General features: G+C 38.9%; 1 protein-coding gene across 4 annotated transcripts in view; it reads left to right on the top strand.

The window, feature by feature from the left end:
• The window catches only part of RASGEF1C (RasGEF domain family member 1C), a 112,192-nt gene that overhangs the window by 72,838 nt on the left and 18,298 nt on the right, over positions 1–21,056 (top strand). For all 4 annotated transcript variants that reach the window (XR_014174431.1, XM_081941976.1, XM_081941975.1 and 1 more), the window contains exons 5-10: positions 3,232–3,444; positions 5,831–5,905; positions 16,691–16,786; positions 18,622–18,724; positions 18,824–18,903; positions 19,364–19,459. Coding sequence is in view for 3 of the 4 variants with exons in the window: in XM_081941976.1 (XP_081798102.1) it covers positions 3,232–3,444; positions 5,831–5,905; positions 16,691–16,786; positions 18,622–18,724; positions 18,824–18,903; positions 19,364–19,459 (663 nt within the window). In the remaining variant the exon portion in view is untranslated. The remainder of the gene's footprint in view (positions 1–3,231; positions 3,445–5,830; positions 5,906–16,690; positions 16,787–18,621; positions 18,725–18,823; positions 18,904–19,363; positions 19,460–21,056) is intronic.

The following is a 21,056-nucleotide window of genomic DNA, read 5'->3' as shown; positions in this document are numbered from 1 at the left end:
TCGGTTTTAGCTCAGGATAAATACTGTCGATTAATTCAATGTATAATCCTAATACCCCATACTTAACCATTGTCAATAAGAAAGACATAGCACCAACGGAGCTAATTCTGGTCCCACAAAAATAAAGCCTTAAGAATAAATGCATATCAGACCAGAGCAGAGTGGTCAGCAACTGGCAGCAAATGCCATCTCTGTAAAGAAGCTGAAGAAACAGTGGACCCCCCCCAGTTAGCTGCCACAAGAAGATCACATAGACTGTCTACAAACAAAAACATAACAAAGTAGCAACAATGGAACATTAAAATATATACAAGAAATTCTGCTTACTTACAAATAACATCCATTCCCCGAACCACAAAATAAAAACGGTAACAGGAAAATGAAGACACTGAAGTGCTCTGGGACTTTAGAATTCAAACAGACAAGCACCTGCGAAACAACACCCCAGACTTAACTATTGTTAAGAAAGACGACAATGTCTGGGAAGCGGATGTTGTAATCCTTGGAGACACAATTGAAGAGAAAGAAGTGAGAAAATCACAAAATATAAGAACCTACAAGGAGAACGGCTATGGCAAAAAATATATATATGCAAAGATGGTACCAATAAAAATAGTGCAATTCTAAAGTATCTGAAGCATCAGTGGGACACCATTGGCATTGACAAAATCGCCACCAGTCAATTGTAAAAGGCAGCTTTACTTGGAACCGCTTATATCCCGCAAAAATCCCTTTATTATTAAGTAGCAACATCTGCCTATCCCAGGTCCTTGGGAAAGACTTGATAGGTGGACAAAAATGCCAAATCCAGTCAAAACATTTGGCTGAAAGTGCAGCTAACAACAATAATGTGGCTTCCAGAGACCCACCGGGGAAGGAAGCAATTTTTGCCCTCCCCAGGGCCCAGGAAAGCCTCCGGAGCCTGCGGAGGGTGAAGAACTCCCCACCCACATGCGGGGGGTTGAGCATGCATATGCAGGGGTCACATGTGCATGTGCAGGTGGGGGGCATTGCATTGTGGGAGTGGGGTGCCCGCGCGCATAATTTTGGCACATGTTTACAAAAAGTTTCTCCATCACTGCCCTATAGTGTTCAGGGTGGGAAAGTATGGCACGGTTTTTTCATGGGACATCTCAGGGGAAGAAATAACTAGAAATAGTTTCTGAACTGACCCGTGTTGCTCAAAACTATGTTAGTTGCCACTCCAACTGGGAGCGTTAGTAAAAAGAAACTGTTTCTGGGAGCCAGGAGGTTTCATCACATTTCCAGTAGAACATCAAGACTGCTGGCCTCATTACCTCTTTCTGGAAGTTTGATGAGCCATCCACAGTTACCCATTTGCAGCCATCCAGAGCATCAGCAGTTCATGTCTGCAGAATGCCTGTGGTAGTATTTTCCTGTTTTCTTCTTAGTCATATGGCTAGGTGACATAATCCATAGAGATTTTCTCTGTCTGTGACATGCCTCACTAGTTACATTGACCTGACTGATGGGTTCTGTATCAATTGCTCCACAGTGACTCATGTCCACTTTAACAAGAAGGCTCAAAGCATAGCTTTATGAGCCACTGCTTCAGAAGTGAATTTTCTTATCAGTGCCTTCCCTTCCAACACTCAAACCTTGTTAAACATCCTTCAGAAGTTTATGGAAAATTCAGGAGACTGTAAATGTACACAGGCCAGTATTAAATACCCTTAAGAGTCCACCCATTGTTTTGTCTTGTCTTTATAGGTCATTTAGAAGCTTCACATGATTCTCTTTCCTTGCAGTTCAGATTTTTCAATCACCTTGATTAATTTTACCATTGATGAGTATAATGTAAATGGTTTGATCAGCCTCATTTCAATGAAATAGCTTTGGGGCAGTAAACCTTTACATAACTCATATGATGGCAATTATTGAATTTTCTTGGCAGACAGGCAGACAGATAATAAAACTATAGCTATAGTCAATAATGTATCTTCTCAGATGCCAATTTCTATAACAGGTTTGTAGTTCTCCATATCTTTAAGGCTGCCATATAATTCAATAGGTAAACAAATGGCTGATCTCATTTTTACACCCCTATGCATCTTCCAGATATTTTGTAATGCAGATCTATAGATTAAAATCAGTTAAAGGACAGATCAAAGACATCCCGCTAAAGAGATGGAATGCATGATGAAATTACTGAAAAAATGTGTGTGTGTGTATTTCTCAATATGAGGTTGATTTCCAGACCACAAATATTTAATTTGTTTGTTTAGTCTGGATAGCTATTATCCCCATCCAATCTTTTCAAAATATTGGGCATACTTTCATCTATAATCAACAACCTATTCAGAACAGAATTGCTGCCCAATTTTGTATTCTGAACTTCAGCACATCTTAAGAACCCATATTGATAGAATTAACCTCAATTAATTTGGTGGCTTTCGTTGTTTTTGCTTCATTGGGAGCAACTGCTGTATTAGATTAACTTGAACATCTCACTAAATAATGTGTAACCCATACCATCTGTGATCTGCTTCATCTTTGTTTTCAAAATAATTTCCTGATAACTTAAAGTAGCTTCAATACCAAAGTGCCATGAGTGATAGGGCAAGTAATTTAAGAGAAGTGTTGTATATGTTTTGGTCATGTCAGTACAATGCTACATTGAATGTATATCATAGTACTTTATGGGGTAAAATGATTCAAAATCATTTCGAATGGGGTTGGCAACCTCATTGCCAACATTATGGGATTATTTTACAGATGTAAGTATTTGTAATTGGAATACTGAGGATTCTGTGAGAAGCACATACATCAGCCATGACAATTTAAATGATAGTATTTCACTGGCATTTCTTGCATAAGATGTTCTACATGTGTTACAAATGATCAACAGTTCATGTTTCAGAGATTTTAAAAATGAGAAGGACTCGAGATTGGTAAAACAGAGGATATTGGGGGGGGGGAAGCTATGTTAACCTATGTGGTCAGTGAGCTCAATTGGCAGTGAGCACAAATGCACAAATGTTCTGGCTAAATGCTAGTTTTGTGGTGGACAACTATAGGATGGAACATAGGGTGGAACTATAATTAAATTGACTGGATATTCTAGAATAGATGGTTGGGAGTAAAATTATTCTATGTCTGATCATTCCATTCTTGAATAGAAACATTGATTCAAAAGATTTGTTCCCCAACATTTAAAAATGCTTTACTTGGTGTGTGTAATTGTCCATTTCCTTCTTTTCTTCCCATCAGGCCTATTGGAAAAAGATGAATCAGCTTCTACAAACCTTGAATCAGAAGCTTGCAAGTCTTAACCATGGCCAAGAAGGGATAGTCAAGATCAGTGCAGCTGTTTCAGATAAAGTGGTAGCTTTTAAAAGTAAACCTCCATCCATCCAAAGAGAAATGTTGAATGTCTGCAGTGATCCATATACTTTGGCCCAACAGCTAACTCATGTAGAACTGGTAAGTGGATAATAAATACTTGGTTTCATCTCCTGGTTATTTATAGAGGAAAGGTTCTGGAAAAAAATCTGAAAAAATCTTGTTGAGATTTGTAAAATGTATAATCCAGTGTGAACATTTGAGTCAGTCGCATTGTCATTCCTGTTTGACTGCAGTCCACGAAGGCTCATTTATTGACAGTGGGATCCACATCTTTTATAAGTATTCAAATGTTGTGATATCAGAGAAAGTCTGTCTGCATTGCCAATATTCTCTGTATTCTGTCAGCAGAGAAGTAGGAAGACAGGAGCCAGGAAGTAGCAATTGTGGTCCCTCCTCCTGTCTTTTTACTTAAGAAACATTGCGATTCATTTCAACTAAAGGGGTCAGGATGGTTTAGGGTAGATTATCTGAGGGCTGATGGTCAGGTTGTGCTGGGTGCCAACCGATGCAGTTCAGAGTATGAAAAATTAAATCATGTACCACAGTTGATTTTTAATTGTTTCTATTATGTATTTAAGTATTTGCAGAAAAATACATAAAGATGGGTTCGTGTAGAAGATGTCCTCATAATCAACCCATAATTCCTGATTAAAAGTAACAAGTTCCAATGGGGAAGAGTGGGATTTTAATGGGAAAAGGTTGTGAGGAGACGCTTTTAATTTATATTTGCTTTTTAAAAAAAAAATAGATTACATTTCTGAGCTTGCATCTCCTCTTTAACCTTTTTTATTTGGACCTGAAGCATTTCCTTTTTTTAATTAATCTGTTCCTTGTTGCTGTTAGAAACACCAGTATAATATTACCAATTCATGTCTCTGTACACGTGTCCCTTCTAACTTTCTTTTTGAGAGAACTAGACAAAAGATTACATTGTGGTGATGTTATATAAATTTTGAAGGACAGACATGACCCTGAACATTGGCAAAAGACCAGTAGCTTTTTGTTAAATTAATTAATGCATGTTATTTCCCCCCTAAAATACTTCAGTTTGTTTTTCAGTTGAATTGAATTCAGCTTATGTGTTATATTAAAAGTGGAAAAAATTCTGAAGGGATTTAACTTTGTCTGATTTTTTTTTTACATCTTAAAAAAACCTGACATTTTAATATGGGCGTGTAGACTTTCTATCCGTACATATGAAATACCTTAAGCTCAAAAATATCAAGACTATCTTAAACTTAAAAGAAGCCAATCTACTTAAGCCCTTAACCTTCCCTTCTTTTATGTTTATTTGTTTTTGTGCCTTTGAGTCAAGTTTTGACTCCTGGCGGTTGCCTGGGCTAGTCTCTGCAGATTTTTTCACAAGTGGTTTGCCATTGCTTGATTCCTAGGGCTGATTGGAGTGATTGACCGAAGGTTACCCATGTGGCTTTGTGTCTCAGATAGGATTAGAACTTTGGTATCCCAGTTTCTAGATTTCTAGACCACTACACTAATATATAACATGTTTCTATGGTTCTTTGTTCTGACCCCCCTCTCCGTACACCAAAGCACTCCAAGACAAGAATATTGCTAGATGATTTATTCACAGTAAATTAACACACTGACTAGACCTTGGCAGCAATCCAGACTTCCACGGTAAGGCACAGGCACGAGAATGCTTCCCCAATGTTGGTAGATAAGTTGAACTCTGCAACCAGCCTCCAGGAAAGTCCCTCCTTAAATACTATCTTGAGAGGAGCCTAATTATAACCACCTGGGTCCAATTATCTTCTGTATCTGTGTAGTTGTTCTCTACGTCTATCAGCCCTCCATTACCGAGCGTCCAAGACCAACTCCCTTGTCTCTTCCCCACTGCTCCAAGGCATGATGTCAGGAGCACACTCCCTTTGGCTTTCACCACTGCTCAATGCCTCAGGAGCCTCTTGGTGGCCAACCAGCCTCTCTGATCCCTGCTCGGAGTCGGAACCCTGTCCAGGGTCCTCCACATCTTCCAGAGCCGACTCAGAAGGCCCCTCGCTGTCGGATTCTGGTGCAGCTCCAATGGCTCCTGCTGGGCCACAACAGTTCTTTATGTCATAATACATCAGCATCCTAGTGTATGTTGATCCTGGTTCAGGGTAATTTCCTACGCTGTATTCACATACATAACATTTCTATAGTGATACAGAAAGTATTATAAAGAAGTATGATATAGAAAAACATGGTATACCACCAGATGGGCTTGAGACACTTGGACTAAGGACCTGGGCTGCCACACAGTTAGCCCCTACTTTAAGCCGAGCTTCTCCATAAGTGTTACTTATAGTGATTAAACCAGAAGAGGCCAATCAGCCAATGGTGATAAATCACTTTTAAAATCTACTCCCAGTTCTAGATGGTGGTACTTTAGGGGCTGTAAATAATCAATGCACATGGTTCTTAGGGGTGCTCTTTTATTCTCTCATTTTATCTACTGCAAAAGGAAAGACTGACTCATATTGGTCCTGAAGAATTTGTTCAAGCATTTGGCCATAAAGATCCCTTGGACAGCACAAAGGTATTTGTGTCCATATTTTCCTTTTTGTCTAATCCATATTATTCATTTTAAATAATTTCTTATGATATCTACAATTGCATGAATGTATGATTTCCCCATGGTGGGAAGTAAATTAGGGCATGACTACAGACAAAATGAAATGAATCTTCTCACAAAATATTTCACTGTTCCCACATATGTAAACTTATACATGTGTAAATCTGGATGCCCGGACAAGATACAAGCAAATCCATAAAACATCAACTTTTCAATCCTGCTATCAGCAAAAAGTCCATAAAGGGTTGCCAGAACAGTGCAACATAATGTCTTATTTTAACCTTGATCAAATAAAGCCACTTTCTATTCTTTCCTTTTATATCTAACAATCATACCATTGTTGTAGGATTTTATTTATCTTCAGTTCTTCTTCATATTATTAGAGATATTTCTTCAAGCCTTTAATAAACCATTCTTGTATATTCTATACTTCGTCTATCTTATCAGATAAAATTTGTTCCATATATGTCATTACTTTATTACCATCTTTAGACATAATCTATCATAGAAGCAGACATCATTACTGGCAGTGCTGATATTGTACATACTAACCTGATTCCATTCTTAAAAGATCTCCTTTAATATTTCTGACATAATGTTTTGTATCATTCTCTAAATCCCAGCAAACATCAGGCATTTCCTAACAGTGAGAACAATTAACCAGTGGAATAACTTGCCTTCAGAAGCTGTGGGAGCTCCATCACTGGAGGCTTTTAAGAAGAGACTAGACAGCTGTTTGTCTGAAATGGTATAGGGTCTGCTGCTTGAGCAGGGGGTTGGATTTGAAGACCTCCAAGGTCCCTTCCAACTCTGTTATTCTGTTAAAATGTAGCAATATCATGCTACAAATTGAACATACCTGCAGCTTTTCTTGGCTTCCTTCCTATGTTCTTCAGGAGTACCCATCCACCTTTCCCTGACTTTCTGAAAGGCCACGATCTGTCAGGCAGGCAGAGATGTGAAAAGATGTTACACTGCCAGGAGGAAGTAGTGTGTCAGCTGAACCCTCCACCCCCTTCACAGCAGCCACATTGACAAGATAAAGGCAGGAGCTCTCGGCAGGCAGAAGAGGCCATAAAAAATGACAGCTAGGGCAGATCGTGCCAGTCTAGCCCCTTTTCAAAACCCAGGAGACAAAAAACTGGAGATCAGTTAGGAATGTTTGTTATTCAGGTCAAAACAGCAAGAGAATTGAGGAAACAAAGAGATGGTTGGGAAGCATAAAAGCCCTCTTCTGGCCTAAAATCTGTTGTTTTAATAACAAGCTCACTTCTTCAGGCATTGACTTTGCCTTTCCTGCAAATATCATAAGACTTTTCTGGTCTGGAATAAATGAGGAATAAAAAGGTTGACCAACTACATTATAAGACGGTGTGCCTAAAGGCTTCAGTGACAGGTCATTTGTAGTCAGGTTAGGAATCTGTCTTTTTTAATAATCCATTTGAAATAGCTCAGTTGTGAGAACAATCTCAGAGAAAATCATGCTGATTCCTATCCTTTGTATTGTATTAGCTTTTGGTTTTCCACCCGTTTATCCTTTCTAACAATAGTCTGCCAACTTCCACATCATCCAGGAAAAACCTCAGGTTCCCAGTGCAGCTGGAATACTACACTGCTTCAGCTACATAGGCATATTTTGTTTATTTTGCAATATTTGTAATATTTAATCAGAAACTCTGAGGAGTGGGTGGGTCGTTAATACTGCTATGATTAACCCAGTGCTTCTCAACCTTGGCAACTTGAAGTTGGGTGGACTGGGGAATCCTGGGAGTTGAAGTCCACCCTTCAAACTGTATTAGACAATTTGAGACCTCTTGATTAGCCTATCAAGAGATTGATGGTTGCTCTGTACATTTTGGTATCTTGGAATCCATTAGAAGAGCGAGGGAGGGAGGGGGAGAGAGAGAGAGAATGCAGGCTGTTCCAAGGAAGTTGGCTTAATTTAAAATTTAAAATTGTTTAGAAACCAAAATCCATGTCATTCTTTCGTAAAATGCTAATAAAAAAATAATAATTTGTTTTATATTTAGGCTGATGGACTGAACAGCCTCTGATGCAAATGGATTTGCATCAGAGGCTGCTACAGTTGCATGAGCCTAAATGTAATGTCCTTTTAAATGCCTGTCTTTCATCTCTAATTATAGTCGAAACATATCAGAAGTGTAGGGTTGTGGCAGTGTAACTGATCATGTAGCAAACAGGTGTGTGTGGAGGGGATTGCCTTTCCCACACCTCACTTTGGCTATAATTTCCTTATCTTTTTGCTGTTTATTGAATAAACCTGCAAAGCATCTGGTAGTTATGGCGATTATAATTTCAAAATAAAGTTAGCATATAGTTGGTGTGTATGAAGGATCAATTAACTTTTTCAGGACTGTTGTGCAATTCACACAACTTTGGTTCTTTCATGGGAGGATGAGGAGTTTCTTTGAATCTTGTGAGCCGCATGTTACTAAATCTGATCTGTTGGTGCAAAGAACAAGTCACACTGTGCACTGGTACAGTCTTCCTTGCTTGTACTGCCGCATGTCCTTTTATTTATTTAGCATTTGCAAAATCTGGCTACTGCATAACAGTATCCAAGACAATGTGTTTAGTTGGAGGCCTGTGTAATCTATAGAAAACACAGTGGACTTGGCTGTTAAATGAAATAAAAATAGATGAGAAGTAGATGTTGGTGGAAATTAAGGAAAGAATGTCTAGAATGAAATTAAGTTAGATCAGTCAGCAAGTTTTAAGAATCGGGGAAAACCATATCAGCCCTGAATGTATCTGGATTGAAAAGGAAAGGCTGCTGCAAAGGGAAGAAAGTAAGGAAATAGTTAGGGATAGCAGATCAGGTATGAAAGAATTAAAGAACATTCTAGAAAGTGAACCAAAAAGTACAGGTAATCCTTGACGTACTACCAAAATTGAGTTCAAAATTTCTGTTACTAAACAATACAATTGTTAAGTGAGCTTTGCCCCATTTTGCAACCTTCCTTGTCACAGTTGTTAAGTGAATCACTGCAGTTGTTAAGTTAGTAACCCAGTTGTTAAGTGAATCTGGCTTCCCCATTGACTTTGCTTGTCAGAGGGTTGCAAAAGAACCTGGGACACTGCAACCATCATATAAACCAGATCCCAAGCATCCAAATTTTGACTACATGACCATTGGGATGCTGCAATGGTTGTAAGTGTGAAAAATGGTCATAAATCACATTTTAGTGCTGTTGTAACTTTGAACAGTCACTAAATGAATGATTGTAAGTCAGGGACTACCTGTAGTGTCAGGGGAAAAAAACACCCTGTTAGAGATCGATGAACCGTGGCTGATTCCCTTCTGCATATCTTTTGAGATATTTAGAAAAGAAATACTCTTTAAGAAAATATTCTAATTAATAAACAAACTTTAATTAATGAAATAATAAAAGTAAATGAAAAACAAAAGTAACTAATTGGTTACATTTTGATAATGAAAGCTTCGTCAGCCAAAAGTTGGCTGCCGAACAAAGAAGAGAGGAATTTTTTTGGAATGTGTAACGCGTGCGCAATAAATCACTTTCAGATAAGAACCCTTTTTTGTTTTATGACCTGCGCAATAAAGCTTTCTTAGTTTAACTCTTGAGTATCAGTTTAGGCAGTTCAGGCCTAGCAAACTTTTTAACATCGTGACACCCCTTCTTTTGCTAGTCTGGGCTGACGTCATCAAATCATCAATTAAGGCACATCTTCTTTCGCAGATATTCGTGTTGATTTGCGGCGAGTGGTTTGTTAAGCATGTCTGCGATCTGATCATGTGTAGAAACATATTGCAATTTAACAAAACCTTGCTTAACTAATTGCTTTGTGTTTTGATAACGAATGTCAATGTGTCTGGACCTAGAACCTGTGAAATGTGACTCAGAAATATAGACAACAGATACATTATCTTCCATCACAGTGATTGGTCGAATCGGACGTGTCCAGATATCTGTGATCAAAGCATCAAACCACGTTAGAGAATTACAAGCATCTGAAACACAAGCATATTCAGCTTCAGTAGATGAACATGAAACAAAACTCTGTTTTCTCACTTGCCAGTAAACAGGACAACCATTTAGGAACATCATGTAACCAGAAGTGCTTTTGCGTGACTTCTTGTCGCTCGCCCAGTCGGCGTCGGCAAAACAAATCAGCTTTGGTTGATCAGTGTGTGTTGGTTCTAGCAATAACTTCATGTGCTTAGTGTGTTTTAGGTATTTCAACAACTTCTTAATGCATGACCAATGAAATTGTGTTGCCTTACCTACGTGTCGTGATAAAAGATTAACACTAAGTGCGATGTCAGGTCTGGTCCAACTACTAATGTATAATAGTGAACCAATGACTGAATGATAAAGTGTTTGATCCTCGAACTCAGGACTTGGTTCATGTGTTAAGTTGTGAAAATCTGTTTGCATGGGTGTCTTTGTTGTGCTAGCATCTTTCATGTTGCAATGATGTAGAATGTGGTCAATTTTCTCTTCTTGTGAAAGACTAAACCCCTTCTGTGTCTTTTCAATTTGAACACCTAAATAAGTGCTAATGTGTCCTAAAGATTTTAGTGTGAAGTATCTCTGCAAACTTTTAGCAAAAATCTCACTCATTTTCTTATTTGGACCAATATAAACAATATCATCAACATAAACAAGAATTATCTCATATGCATTGTTAGATCTTTTTGTGAACACGCATTCATCAGTTTCGGACTTAATAAAGCCCATTGAATTTAGTTTGTCAGTAAGACATAAATACCACATTAAACCTGACTGTTTCAGACCATAAAGACTTTTGTTCAGGAACCAGGTATCCCCTTCTTGCTTTCGGAATCCTGGAGGGCTTCTCACGTAGATCTCTTCATCTAGGTCTGCATGTAGATAAGCTGTGTCCACATCAAATTGGAAAACTTCTAAACCAAGAATAGTTGCAGTGGTTAAAGCAATTTTTACACTTTCAGTTCTGACTGTTGGTGAGTAAGTGTTTGTGTAGTCCTCAGGATAACGTTGAGCGAAACCCTGAGCTACCAGTCTGGCTTTGTATAAGGACTCACCATTCGGTTTCTTCTTGATTCTGTAGACCCATCGGGTGCCAATGACTTTCTTGTTTGCTGGAGGTTTTGCAGGTGTGAATACATTAAGTTTCTTTAAACTGTCCATTTCATCCTGCATTGCATCATACCACTTGTCTTGTTCTGAATCAGGAAGCTGTTTGATTTGTGTGAATGTCTCTGGAGGAAGAGTAACGTTGCAAATCAAAGGTACTGGTGATTTTGTCAGTTGCCATGAATAACGTTGTGGAGGGATTCCTTTTGTGGCCCTCTTGGAGCGTCTAGGAACAACAGACCAGTCTTCTTCTTCTTCTTCATCATCATCCTCGTCCTCACGTTCGTCGCTAGCATCAGCATCCGCGGCTTGAGAAGACGGAACATCAGGTTGTGAAGAACTGGTAGAAGGAACATCTGCCTGCGAATTGTCATCAGGCTGCGTGGCATCTGGAACACCATCTCTAGGAAAATAAACTTCAGGATCATTGGAATGAATCCTGGACCAGTCAATGTCTTCCTCAAAATTAGCAGATTGTGAAATGACAATCACATGTTTAGTATCAATGAATTTGTACCATTTTGAATTATCATCAATACCCATAAATCTTAGTCTCTTTGGTCCTTGAGTTATAGGAGTGTTCACCATAGCATATGAACCAAAAATGTGGAGGTTCTTGAGATCAGGCTTGTAGCCATACAGCATGTAGAAAGGAGTTTGATTGATTACACTGCTCCAAGTACGGTTGACAATGTAATTTGCATATTTGATTGCTTCACCCCAGTATGCGTTACTGAGATTGGCATCTTCTAGAAGACAACGCATCATGGTTTGTAGAACCCCTTGTCTTCTTTCTACGACTCCGTTATGAGCCGGTGTATATGGAGCAGATGTCTGATGAAGAATTCCATTCTTACGCATCCAGTCCTGGAAACGCTGAGACATGAATTCTGCACCACGGTCACTCTGGATTCTGGCGATGCGAACTTGGTATTGTGTAGAAACAAACGCTGCAAAGTCTTTAAAGATCTGAAAGGTCTCAGATTTCTCTCTCATAGGATATACAAATCCATATCTAGAATGATTATCTACAATTGTTAAAAAATACTTTCTGCCACCAAGTGTTGGTGGGAAAGGACCCACTATGTCAGTGTGTACCAAATCAAAAATGCGTGTTGACCGGCGTGTAGCGTGTTTGGGAATTGCAGCCGCCTTGGATTTTGCCTTTTTGCAAACCGCACAATCCAAAAACACCTTACACCCCTTTAGATCCAAACCTTTTGCGAACTCCGGCATCTTTCTAAGAACACGGAAACTAGCATGCCCCAATCTTCTGTGCCACTTGTGAATACACCTGGAATGCAAAGGTTTACCAGTTAGTGAATTCTCAACATTAACAGTTTCATGAGGACCCTCAGGCTTGCTTTGAGCAATCTGTTTCTGTTTTCTTTGTTTGTTGGCTTTAGGAGCCTTTGGCACAGTAACGCTTTCTCTCTCTGGGACAACTCTCTCTGGGTCTGCGTTGTGCCTTTTTGGAGTTTGCATACTTGCCTGTGCTTGCCCTTTAGGCTTTGGCTTTAAGTAATAAACACCACCAATCAGCATAGTTTCAGCAACAATATCACCATCTTTAACTAAGTAACTTGCTTTTTCGAGGTGGTGAACCTGGAACTTTAACTCTCTAGACAAGTGACTTTGACTAAGCAAATTACTGGTTGCTGAAGGTATGTAATAAACATCAGGGATGTGTGTATCGAGCTCTTCAACGTAAACAGTTCCTTTTCCCATAACCTTGCAAGTGTGGTTGGTGAAGGAATACAGTTCTCGATACTCGGGCTCTGGTTCGCCCATCTCTGTGAAAAGTTCCCTTCTATGGGTAACGTGCACAGCTGCTCCACTATCTAAAGTCCACAAAAGACGTCTGTCGAACTTTGGATCAGGTTGTGGAACGTTGGTTATGGCCAGTGTTGCAAGCGGAGCTTGTGGATCACGCCTTGGACCACGACGACCTTGTCTTCCGCCTCTACCTCTGCCTCTGGAATCTGTTCCTCTGGGCTGGTACGTGACAGGAGCTGGAACTCGTTGGGGACAATCCCGGGTGTCATGTCCCACACGGTTGCAGGTGTAGCATTTTGGCATCCTTGGAGCGTAGCCTCTTCCTCGGAAGGGACGTCTGGCTGGAGCCTTTGGTGCTGGAGGCCGTTGCAGATGTGGGGTAGCTAACCTGATAGCTTCGTCTTCCACTAAAAGTCTGCAAACGTGGTTAACTGTGCGTTGAGCAATAGGCACGTAGTTAATCTTTGCAACAGCATCTTTCCATTCATAATTCAATGAGTTAATGATGATGCTAATCATTTGGATATCATCGATTACATGGCCATTTTGTCTCAATTCACTTCTCATTCTTTTCAGTTTGGTCAAATGTCCACCAATTCGTTCACCAGGTTTCAACTTCGAACCATGGAACTCAGACATGAGCAAACATGAGGATTCAATTGAAACGGGTCTGTAGCAATCTTCCAAAATAGCCCAAATTTCTTGGGCAGTTGCATCAGGTGGAAAGATACCTTGGATCTCAATTTCCATTGACATGAGTAAAGTCGTGATTGCTCTGTTTTCAAGGTTTCTTATTGCAGGCGTCCAGGGTGGAGGAGGAGGATTAAAAACCATGGAATATGTGCCTTCTCTTCGAAGCAAGAGCGCAATTTCACTGACCCAGGCTTTATAATTCTCTCCTGACTCCTTTAATTTGGACTCACCAGTCAAGGGGGTGACTGTGAATACCTGCTGAGGAATGATTTGTTGCTCTGGTTGCAAAGCTGGTTGTTGAACCAGGGGATGCTGGGGTTGCATCATTGGCCTTTGCGTGGCAACATCAAATTGGCTTCCTCGAATTCGCCTTTGGCTTTGCCTTTTTCCATCTAGGGAGAATTCCACACCGCCAGGGGGTATTGAAGACTTAACCTTTGGAGACAAAGTTTTGGCTTCTAAAGGACTCATAGCTAATTCTTTAAAATTCATCACCTTTTGTTGTAATAATTTTTCTCCGCCAGCAGATGGCAGTGCAGCTTCACTTTTTGGCTGCCTCTCCTTTCTATACGTATGCTGAAGTTCAATGGGCTCAAAGGGACCACGTGACCTCGGTGACGTGTACATGTCTCTTTGTTCTAATTGACCAATGAACTCTGTGGGGTGTGTCTTAGGCTGTTGTTTTGAAGAAGACAAGATGGCGTCCTCAGACTTTTTGGGAGTGGGGGAGCTTCTTCTACTTCGCCTTATCTCTTCAAAACACACTCTCGCCTCCTTAGCATATTTTTCAAACAGTTCTATTTGATCTAGATAGCTTTGCATTTCTTGCTCACCATCTGGGGAGATGTTATAAAATCTGCTTTCTGCGTGGGAGGATATTTTCTGTGCCGGCAGTTGCCATTCATCAATCGTTTGATAATCTGCGAGGGTCTGGGAATGGAGTGGCTCTGGCAGAGTGGGAAGTTTTGGCTTGGCCCCCAAAAATTCATAATCTCCTGGAGATATTTTAGAAGGAGGAACCACTGACCTCGTTTCGTGGATGTCGCGTCCTGTAGCTCCTTCTCCCATATTTGGCTCGGCACCTGAAGGAATTTGTTGTTCCTGAAGCACGTTTTGATCTTGCTTCTCTGTGTCCGAGGGAATGGATTCTTTCAAGTGCTTTCCATGTCCGTGTTTTTTTCTTTTCTTTCTCTTCTTCGACATGGCTAATTAGCCTTAGTCGGTTATCTTTAGATAGCATGAAGGGAAAATACAGCCATAAATTGTAGTCATCTCAGCTTGTATCATCAAAAACCATCCTCTGCTACCAAGTTGTCAGGGGAAAAAAACACCCTGTTAGAGATCGATGAACCGTGGCTGATTCCCTTCTGCATATCTTTTGAGATATTTAGAAAAGAAATACTCTTTAAGAAAATATTCTAATTAATAAACAAACTTTAATTAATGAAATAATAAAAGTAAATGAAAAACAAAAGTAACTAATTGGTTACATTTTGATAATGAAAGCTTCGTCAGCCAAAAGTTGGCTGCCGAACAAAGAAGAGAGGAATTTTTTGGAATGTGTAACGCGTGCGCAATAAATCACTTTCAGATAAGAACCCTTTTTTGTTTTATGACCTGCGCAATAAAGCTTTCTTAGTTTAACTCTTGAGTATCAGTTTAGGCAGTTCAGGCCTAGCAAACTTTTTAACATCGTGACATGTAGTAGCAAATAGAACTCAAAATAATTTGTTAACTAGCCAATACCATCCCAAGCAAGATTGCTGTATATGGAAAAGGATGCTTAAGTCACTTCTTAAATGACTTTTGCCGCCTCTTGCCGTGAACCACAACAGCAATGTTATTTCTTTTCTAGTTATATTCCATCACACTGAATTTGCTTTAGGCTGCTTGCATTTTAAAGGTATTTCCTGCTTTACATAAAATTCCATCATCTCTCATTAATCAACTTTAGCCTTAGGAGATGTTTTCTGCAATGGAGAAATTTGCAAATATTGTGAAACCCAAAAATCCCAATGGCATCTTTTTCTATATTTATTCCACTTATGGGAATCCCCTTTTCTCTGCATAAAAACTTCCTCCTCGTTGATTTATTGTATCCTTAAGGCCTGAGCTGGAAATGATAACATTAATAAGAGATATTTGTTCTAATATTTCCTGATACCCTCTAGCGGTTGCTAAAAGTTGAACAAATATTTCAAAATACAGATTCATAAATGCTTTTAAAATACTCTCTGTGGCTGGAATCTTTTTCAGTAGTTTAATGTTGTAGAGTGTGCATACCAACTTGGGAACAAGTCCCACTGGACTCAGTGGGAATAGCTACAGAGTAGATGTTATTGAATTGCATCTTAAGTCTCTAGATTGAAATTCATTTGAAAGAAAACTGGGAGGTCCCAGTTGTGAGTGGTTGCCTAGGAACCTCTGTCTAAAAAGTTTAGGTCACAAGAATGACATTTGCTGATGAATTTTGCCATTTGGGTGACTTGTTTCACGGCAACTGATGATATAGAGGTAGGTTAAGATAAAGAGGTCAGTAGCAAAGGTATTATCTTCTGAAAGAAACAATTCTTCAAAGCAAATATCATTCCAATCAAGAACCAGGGCATTTGCTCCCTTGTCTTCCCTTCTCATTCTCAGAAATATTGTTTTATGTTAGACAACTCCGACGGCAGCGTCAGCCATTGCATTTGTCAACATTGGAGAACTACTTTGTTAAAGGCCCAGATGAAATGTGACTGTTAACACAAAAAAGGACATTCCTCTGATTTCATTTTCCAGATTCTTGTTGCTCTTTGCAAATAGCACTATCCTCCCTGTTAATATCTCAGTGAGTGTAGATGGGGTGGGGGTGGGGAGCATTCTGAACAGTTGCTGTTGGCAAAACAGAATTGCTCATCGTGCATCGATTTGATTTGCAGAAAGGGCTGTAGGCTGTGAAATCAAAGACATCTGACACTTCCCATCTTTTTATATTTAAAGCAGAGTTCCACATGCCCAGCCTGTCAGGCAATCGTGTGTACACATGTGAACATGTTCAAAAATATACAGTTGTCTCTTGAGCAACATTTTTAGATACCTTCAATAATTTAAAACAACAAAACTTCAGAAAAAAAAAACCCTGGAGGATTTAGTTCATGTCATGTTTTATCTTTTTTATTTTTATTTTATTTTCCAGCCTTGTTTCAGTGAACAGAAGAAGACTAGTAATCTTGAGGCTTATGTGAAATGGTTCAATAGACTCTGCTATCTTGTAGCAACAGAAATCTGTATGGTAAGTCAGATCCTGTTATACTGATGGCATCATTATGATTATTTTGAAAGCATTTGGTAATAAATTCTATGGAGGATTGTTTTTTTTCTTCTCTCATTAAAAATAATTGTTTGAGCGAGATTGTCTTTTTTAAAATGAATAAAAGCGTTAAGTTTGCATGCATTTCACAGAAATGTTGCAGTAAACCTCAAGCAATGATCAGGCTATCGATGCAGTGATGAAGCAATCATTTTGGTATAGTGGGAGTGGAATGATTGAGAAGCCAGAGATCAAACTTGGCTATTGAGTGGCATTCTTGGAGCTCATACTCCACAAAGAAGGTTAGCCCAAGGCAAAGAAAGGAACAGATCTAGGTCACAAAAAATAAATGTGATTTTAAGGTTAAATTTATTTAAGATATAAATCTAACCTATATGACTCTTCAGCTCTTATTACTATTAATATTATTTACATTTAGATGCTGCCCAACTCTCAGTGACCATGGGTGGTTACAAATTAAAAAAAACATTAAAAACAAGAAAAAAAATGCAGTGATAGACAACAATGAAGAATGAAAATGGGAAGAATGAGGGAAAACTGGATGGGAATGAAAGAATCTCACGTAGTCCAAAGGAGGGTTGACACTCATACTTGCCAAAGGCCTGGGTGAAAACCCAGGTTTTCAAGGTCCTTCAAAACATCAGCATGGTGAAATCAAGGAGAAACTCATTGTAGACAGCATATACTGCTAGGGAGAAAGGATCAACCTTACAAGGTAGACCAAATCAAGAAACAGATTCTAGGGGTGCCAAAAACTATTTTTATTATTGGAATTTTTCTCTATTATCTTCGAGTGAAGTTGGGGGATGCCTGAGATGCTTTCAGCCACTAATCTGAGTTTCTCCAATCTTTATCTGCTTGTTGCCCTGATAACAGATCTTCCCTCCATCCATCAAGGTCATGTTTTTTTGTTCTCCAAAGAAGGCACATTTCCAGGATCCCAATAGAAGGCATTGTTTAATTGACAAATTGGCCAGGCAGATACTATGGGAGACAAGTGATATCTATGCCTTTTGGGGCTTTATAAGGAAACAATAAGCGCCTTGAATGGCACCCTGAAGCAGGTTGGCAACCAAGGTATAAGTGTTACATGGGCATACCAAAGCATGCTCATTATTTTCCTACACTGCTACATTCTGGACCAGCTGAAACTTCAAGGGTGACTCCCTGTACAGCATATTGCAGTAGTCAAACAATGGGGTGACCAGGACACAAGTATTATCTGAAGAATCCCTGATCTAGAAAATAAACCACAGACTCAGATGAAGCTATGGAAAGGCCTTCCTGATTACAGCTCCCATCTGCTCATTGAGCAGAAACTCTGAGTCCAAGAAGACTGCCACTCTTTAATGGTGAAATAGAGTCCCATCTAACATAGACAGTGGAGAAAAGATGAACTTATTTGTGGTCTACAGAACTAAGACCGACATTGCGAATGCCTTTACTGCCTGTCTAATTAATTAAAGCCTGGGAAAAAATTATAATAGTTGTCATTGCACTGATAATTTGCTAGACAGGATATTTCTGGAATTAATTGTCTTTTGTGTATACGTTTGTCAGATCAGCAGTGAAGACTTATTTTTTTAAAGGTATACTAGGCTTCAGTCACTGTCTAATTGGAATTTTGATTCCTAGAGCTACCAGGAGTGAATGTCAATAATCAAAGTGATTTGAATGAGATTATCCAACATGCTAAACCATTGGATTGCGCAGTAAAAAAATAAGACATTTCCTATTGATGGAGTGATGACATTTCAATCATTTTTTTACATTTTCATCTTCTTGTTTATTTACAGCCTGCCAAAAAGAAGCAGAGGGCACAAGTCATTGAATTCTTCATTGATGTCGCCCGAGAGTGCTTTAACATAGGGAACTTTAATTCACTGATGGCAATCATCTGTAAGTGTGCCCATGTCACTTCTGTATCGCTTTAAGGGTATTCAACAATTATTCTGTTTCTTAATGTTCTCCTCTATTGGTCATCTTCTTTCCCTCCAGCTGGAATGAACATGAGTCCAGTTTCTAGGCTAAAGAAGACCTGGTCAAAAGTGAAAACAGCCAAGTTTTTTATTCTTGAGGTAATACGTTGAGAGTTGTATGTTTGTTGAGACTTGAATGTTCATAATCGAGGGTCACATGATTAAATGGAATTCTCATACCATGTCAGATTCTTCACCCAGATATCCCAGAATGGAAAAGTTCTCACAGAAGAGTAAATTCATTTCAATCCTGATACAACCACAAATAAAGTAAGAACAAGCCATATACCCCCAAAAAATTAGCATTAGGAAGCGTACTATATGCCTCCTTAGGAATTTATTCCATAAAAACATAAAGAGAGAGAATAAAAGGAGATAACAGAAAGTGACTGATCTGCAGGGGGAAAAATCAAGTCATCTTCTCAATTCACTTGTGTGATGTAGTCTTTTTATCAAGTTATAAACTTTGTGATGGAAAGATAATACCAGCTTTTATCTGACTCGAGAACTTACACATGGCCCTTCTCTCTTCACACCCCACCACTCCCTCTTATTTCAGCACCAGATGGATCCTACTGGCAATTTTTACAACTACAGGACTGCCTTAAGGGGAGCTGCTCATCGGTCCCTAACAGCACATAGCAACAGGGAAAAGGTAACATTCTTATTATAACTGTAAATGTTTTACATGCCACCTCCAGGATTTCATCCTTGCCCGGCGAAGTGAGTGAGGCTGAAAGACAGGTGCTTGTGATAAAACATGGGCTTCTACTTGGATACATCCAATTTTAGCCTTGCAGTCTAACTACACATTGAGTGTGTAAAACAGTATTTCTCCTTCCATAAAGGAAAGCTGTGGGGATGTCATACATGCAGAATTACAAGATTGTCACATAACTAAAAACAGCACTGCTTGTGCCTTTGTGATTATCCCAAACTTGCCAGTTTGGGTTAGTGGTTAGGGCACCAGGCTGGAAACCAGCAGACTGTGCCTTACCTTTGAAAGCCAGCTGGGTGACTTTGGGCCACTTGCTCTCTTTTAGCCCAACTTGCCTCACAGGGTTGCTGTTGTAAGAAAAAGAGGAGGAAGAAGGAGTATCAGGTATGTTTGCCGCCTTGAATTATTTATAAAAATAATAAGGATAAGATAAAAACAAATAATACCTTGCCAAGAAAACTGTATTCATGTAGAACTTTATGTGATGATTTATTTAGAAATATTTGCTAAGTAGATACAATTAAACCATAATAGGTAGGTTCATATATCATTCTAAGTAAAAATTAATTAAATTATATGATTACTATGGGTGAACCAAGTGTATCGTTTCCAACATCCCTCAACATTTAACATGATGCAGAGGGAAGATGAAATTTGGAATCTAATAATATCTGGAAGCAGATGTTTTACCCCTTTCTAAAATATTATTACCTCATAGAAGGATCCAGTAGACAATATCTTTATTCATGCTGGGAAAAATGTAATAAAATCTTATGATTACTTATTTAAGGGCAATATTATTCATTGCTGATCCTATAACCAAATTCCATTCTTGTCTTTTGAAGGGTATGTATAAAATAGGGTGCTTAGAGTTGTTGGCTGGTTTCTTTATCACTTGAATAAAGAAAACATAATATTTTTCTACATTTCTTATGTTAGGCAGTAACTACTTTTTTAAAAAAACAGTTAAAAATTGTCAGCCTAGAAGCTTGGAGTTGTGAACTGCCAGAAGCAAGATCTGTACGGATAAAGATAAAGAGAGTGTAAGAGACAATCTGCTATTTCAATTTAGGCATATATAATATCATGAAGTGAATTATTTTAGGCAAATTAAAGAGATGAATATCTTAACACTTTAATTGACAATCTTATTTGCCTTGCAAATCTTCAACACATTCAAGCATGTGCCATTCACATCCATTGCATTCTAAAGGAGCATTATCAAGAAGCAACTGCCTGATGAATTTAATTTGGTGTATTGAGAATAAAGGAAGCTAAATAGGAAAGTCAAAATAATGTCATAGAATCTTGGCCATCAATGCTTTTTGGGAGCTTGGCATCCATCCCTTTACAGTTTTACCTGAAATTATTCAATTTTGTTATTTCTACCATTTATATCAACATACATTGGATATGAGGCAGTTAAAAAGCAGTAGGAATTTATACAACCAGCATATGAAAAAAAGAAGCAATAAAGGGCAGCATGGAGAGAGATGAACTCAGTGTGACAGAAATAAAATCCAAACTCCTGTCA

This window comes from Natrix helvetica (genome assembly GCF_964273705.1).
Source record: "Natrix helvetica genome assembly, chromosome: 1".
Lineage (NCBI taxonomy): Eukaryota > Metazoa > Chordata > Lepidosauria > Squamata > Natricidae > Natrix > Natrix helvetica.
Note: the sequence above shows the minus strand (reverse complement) of the source record. Positions and strands in the feature narration are given on the sequence as shown.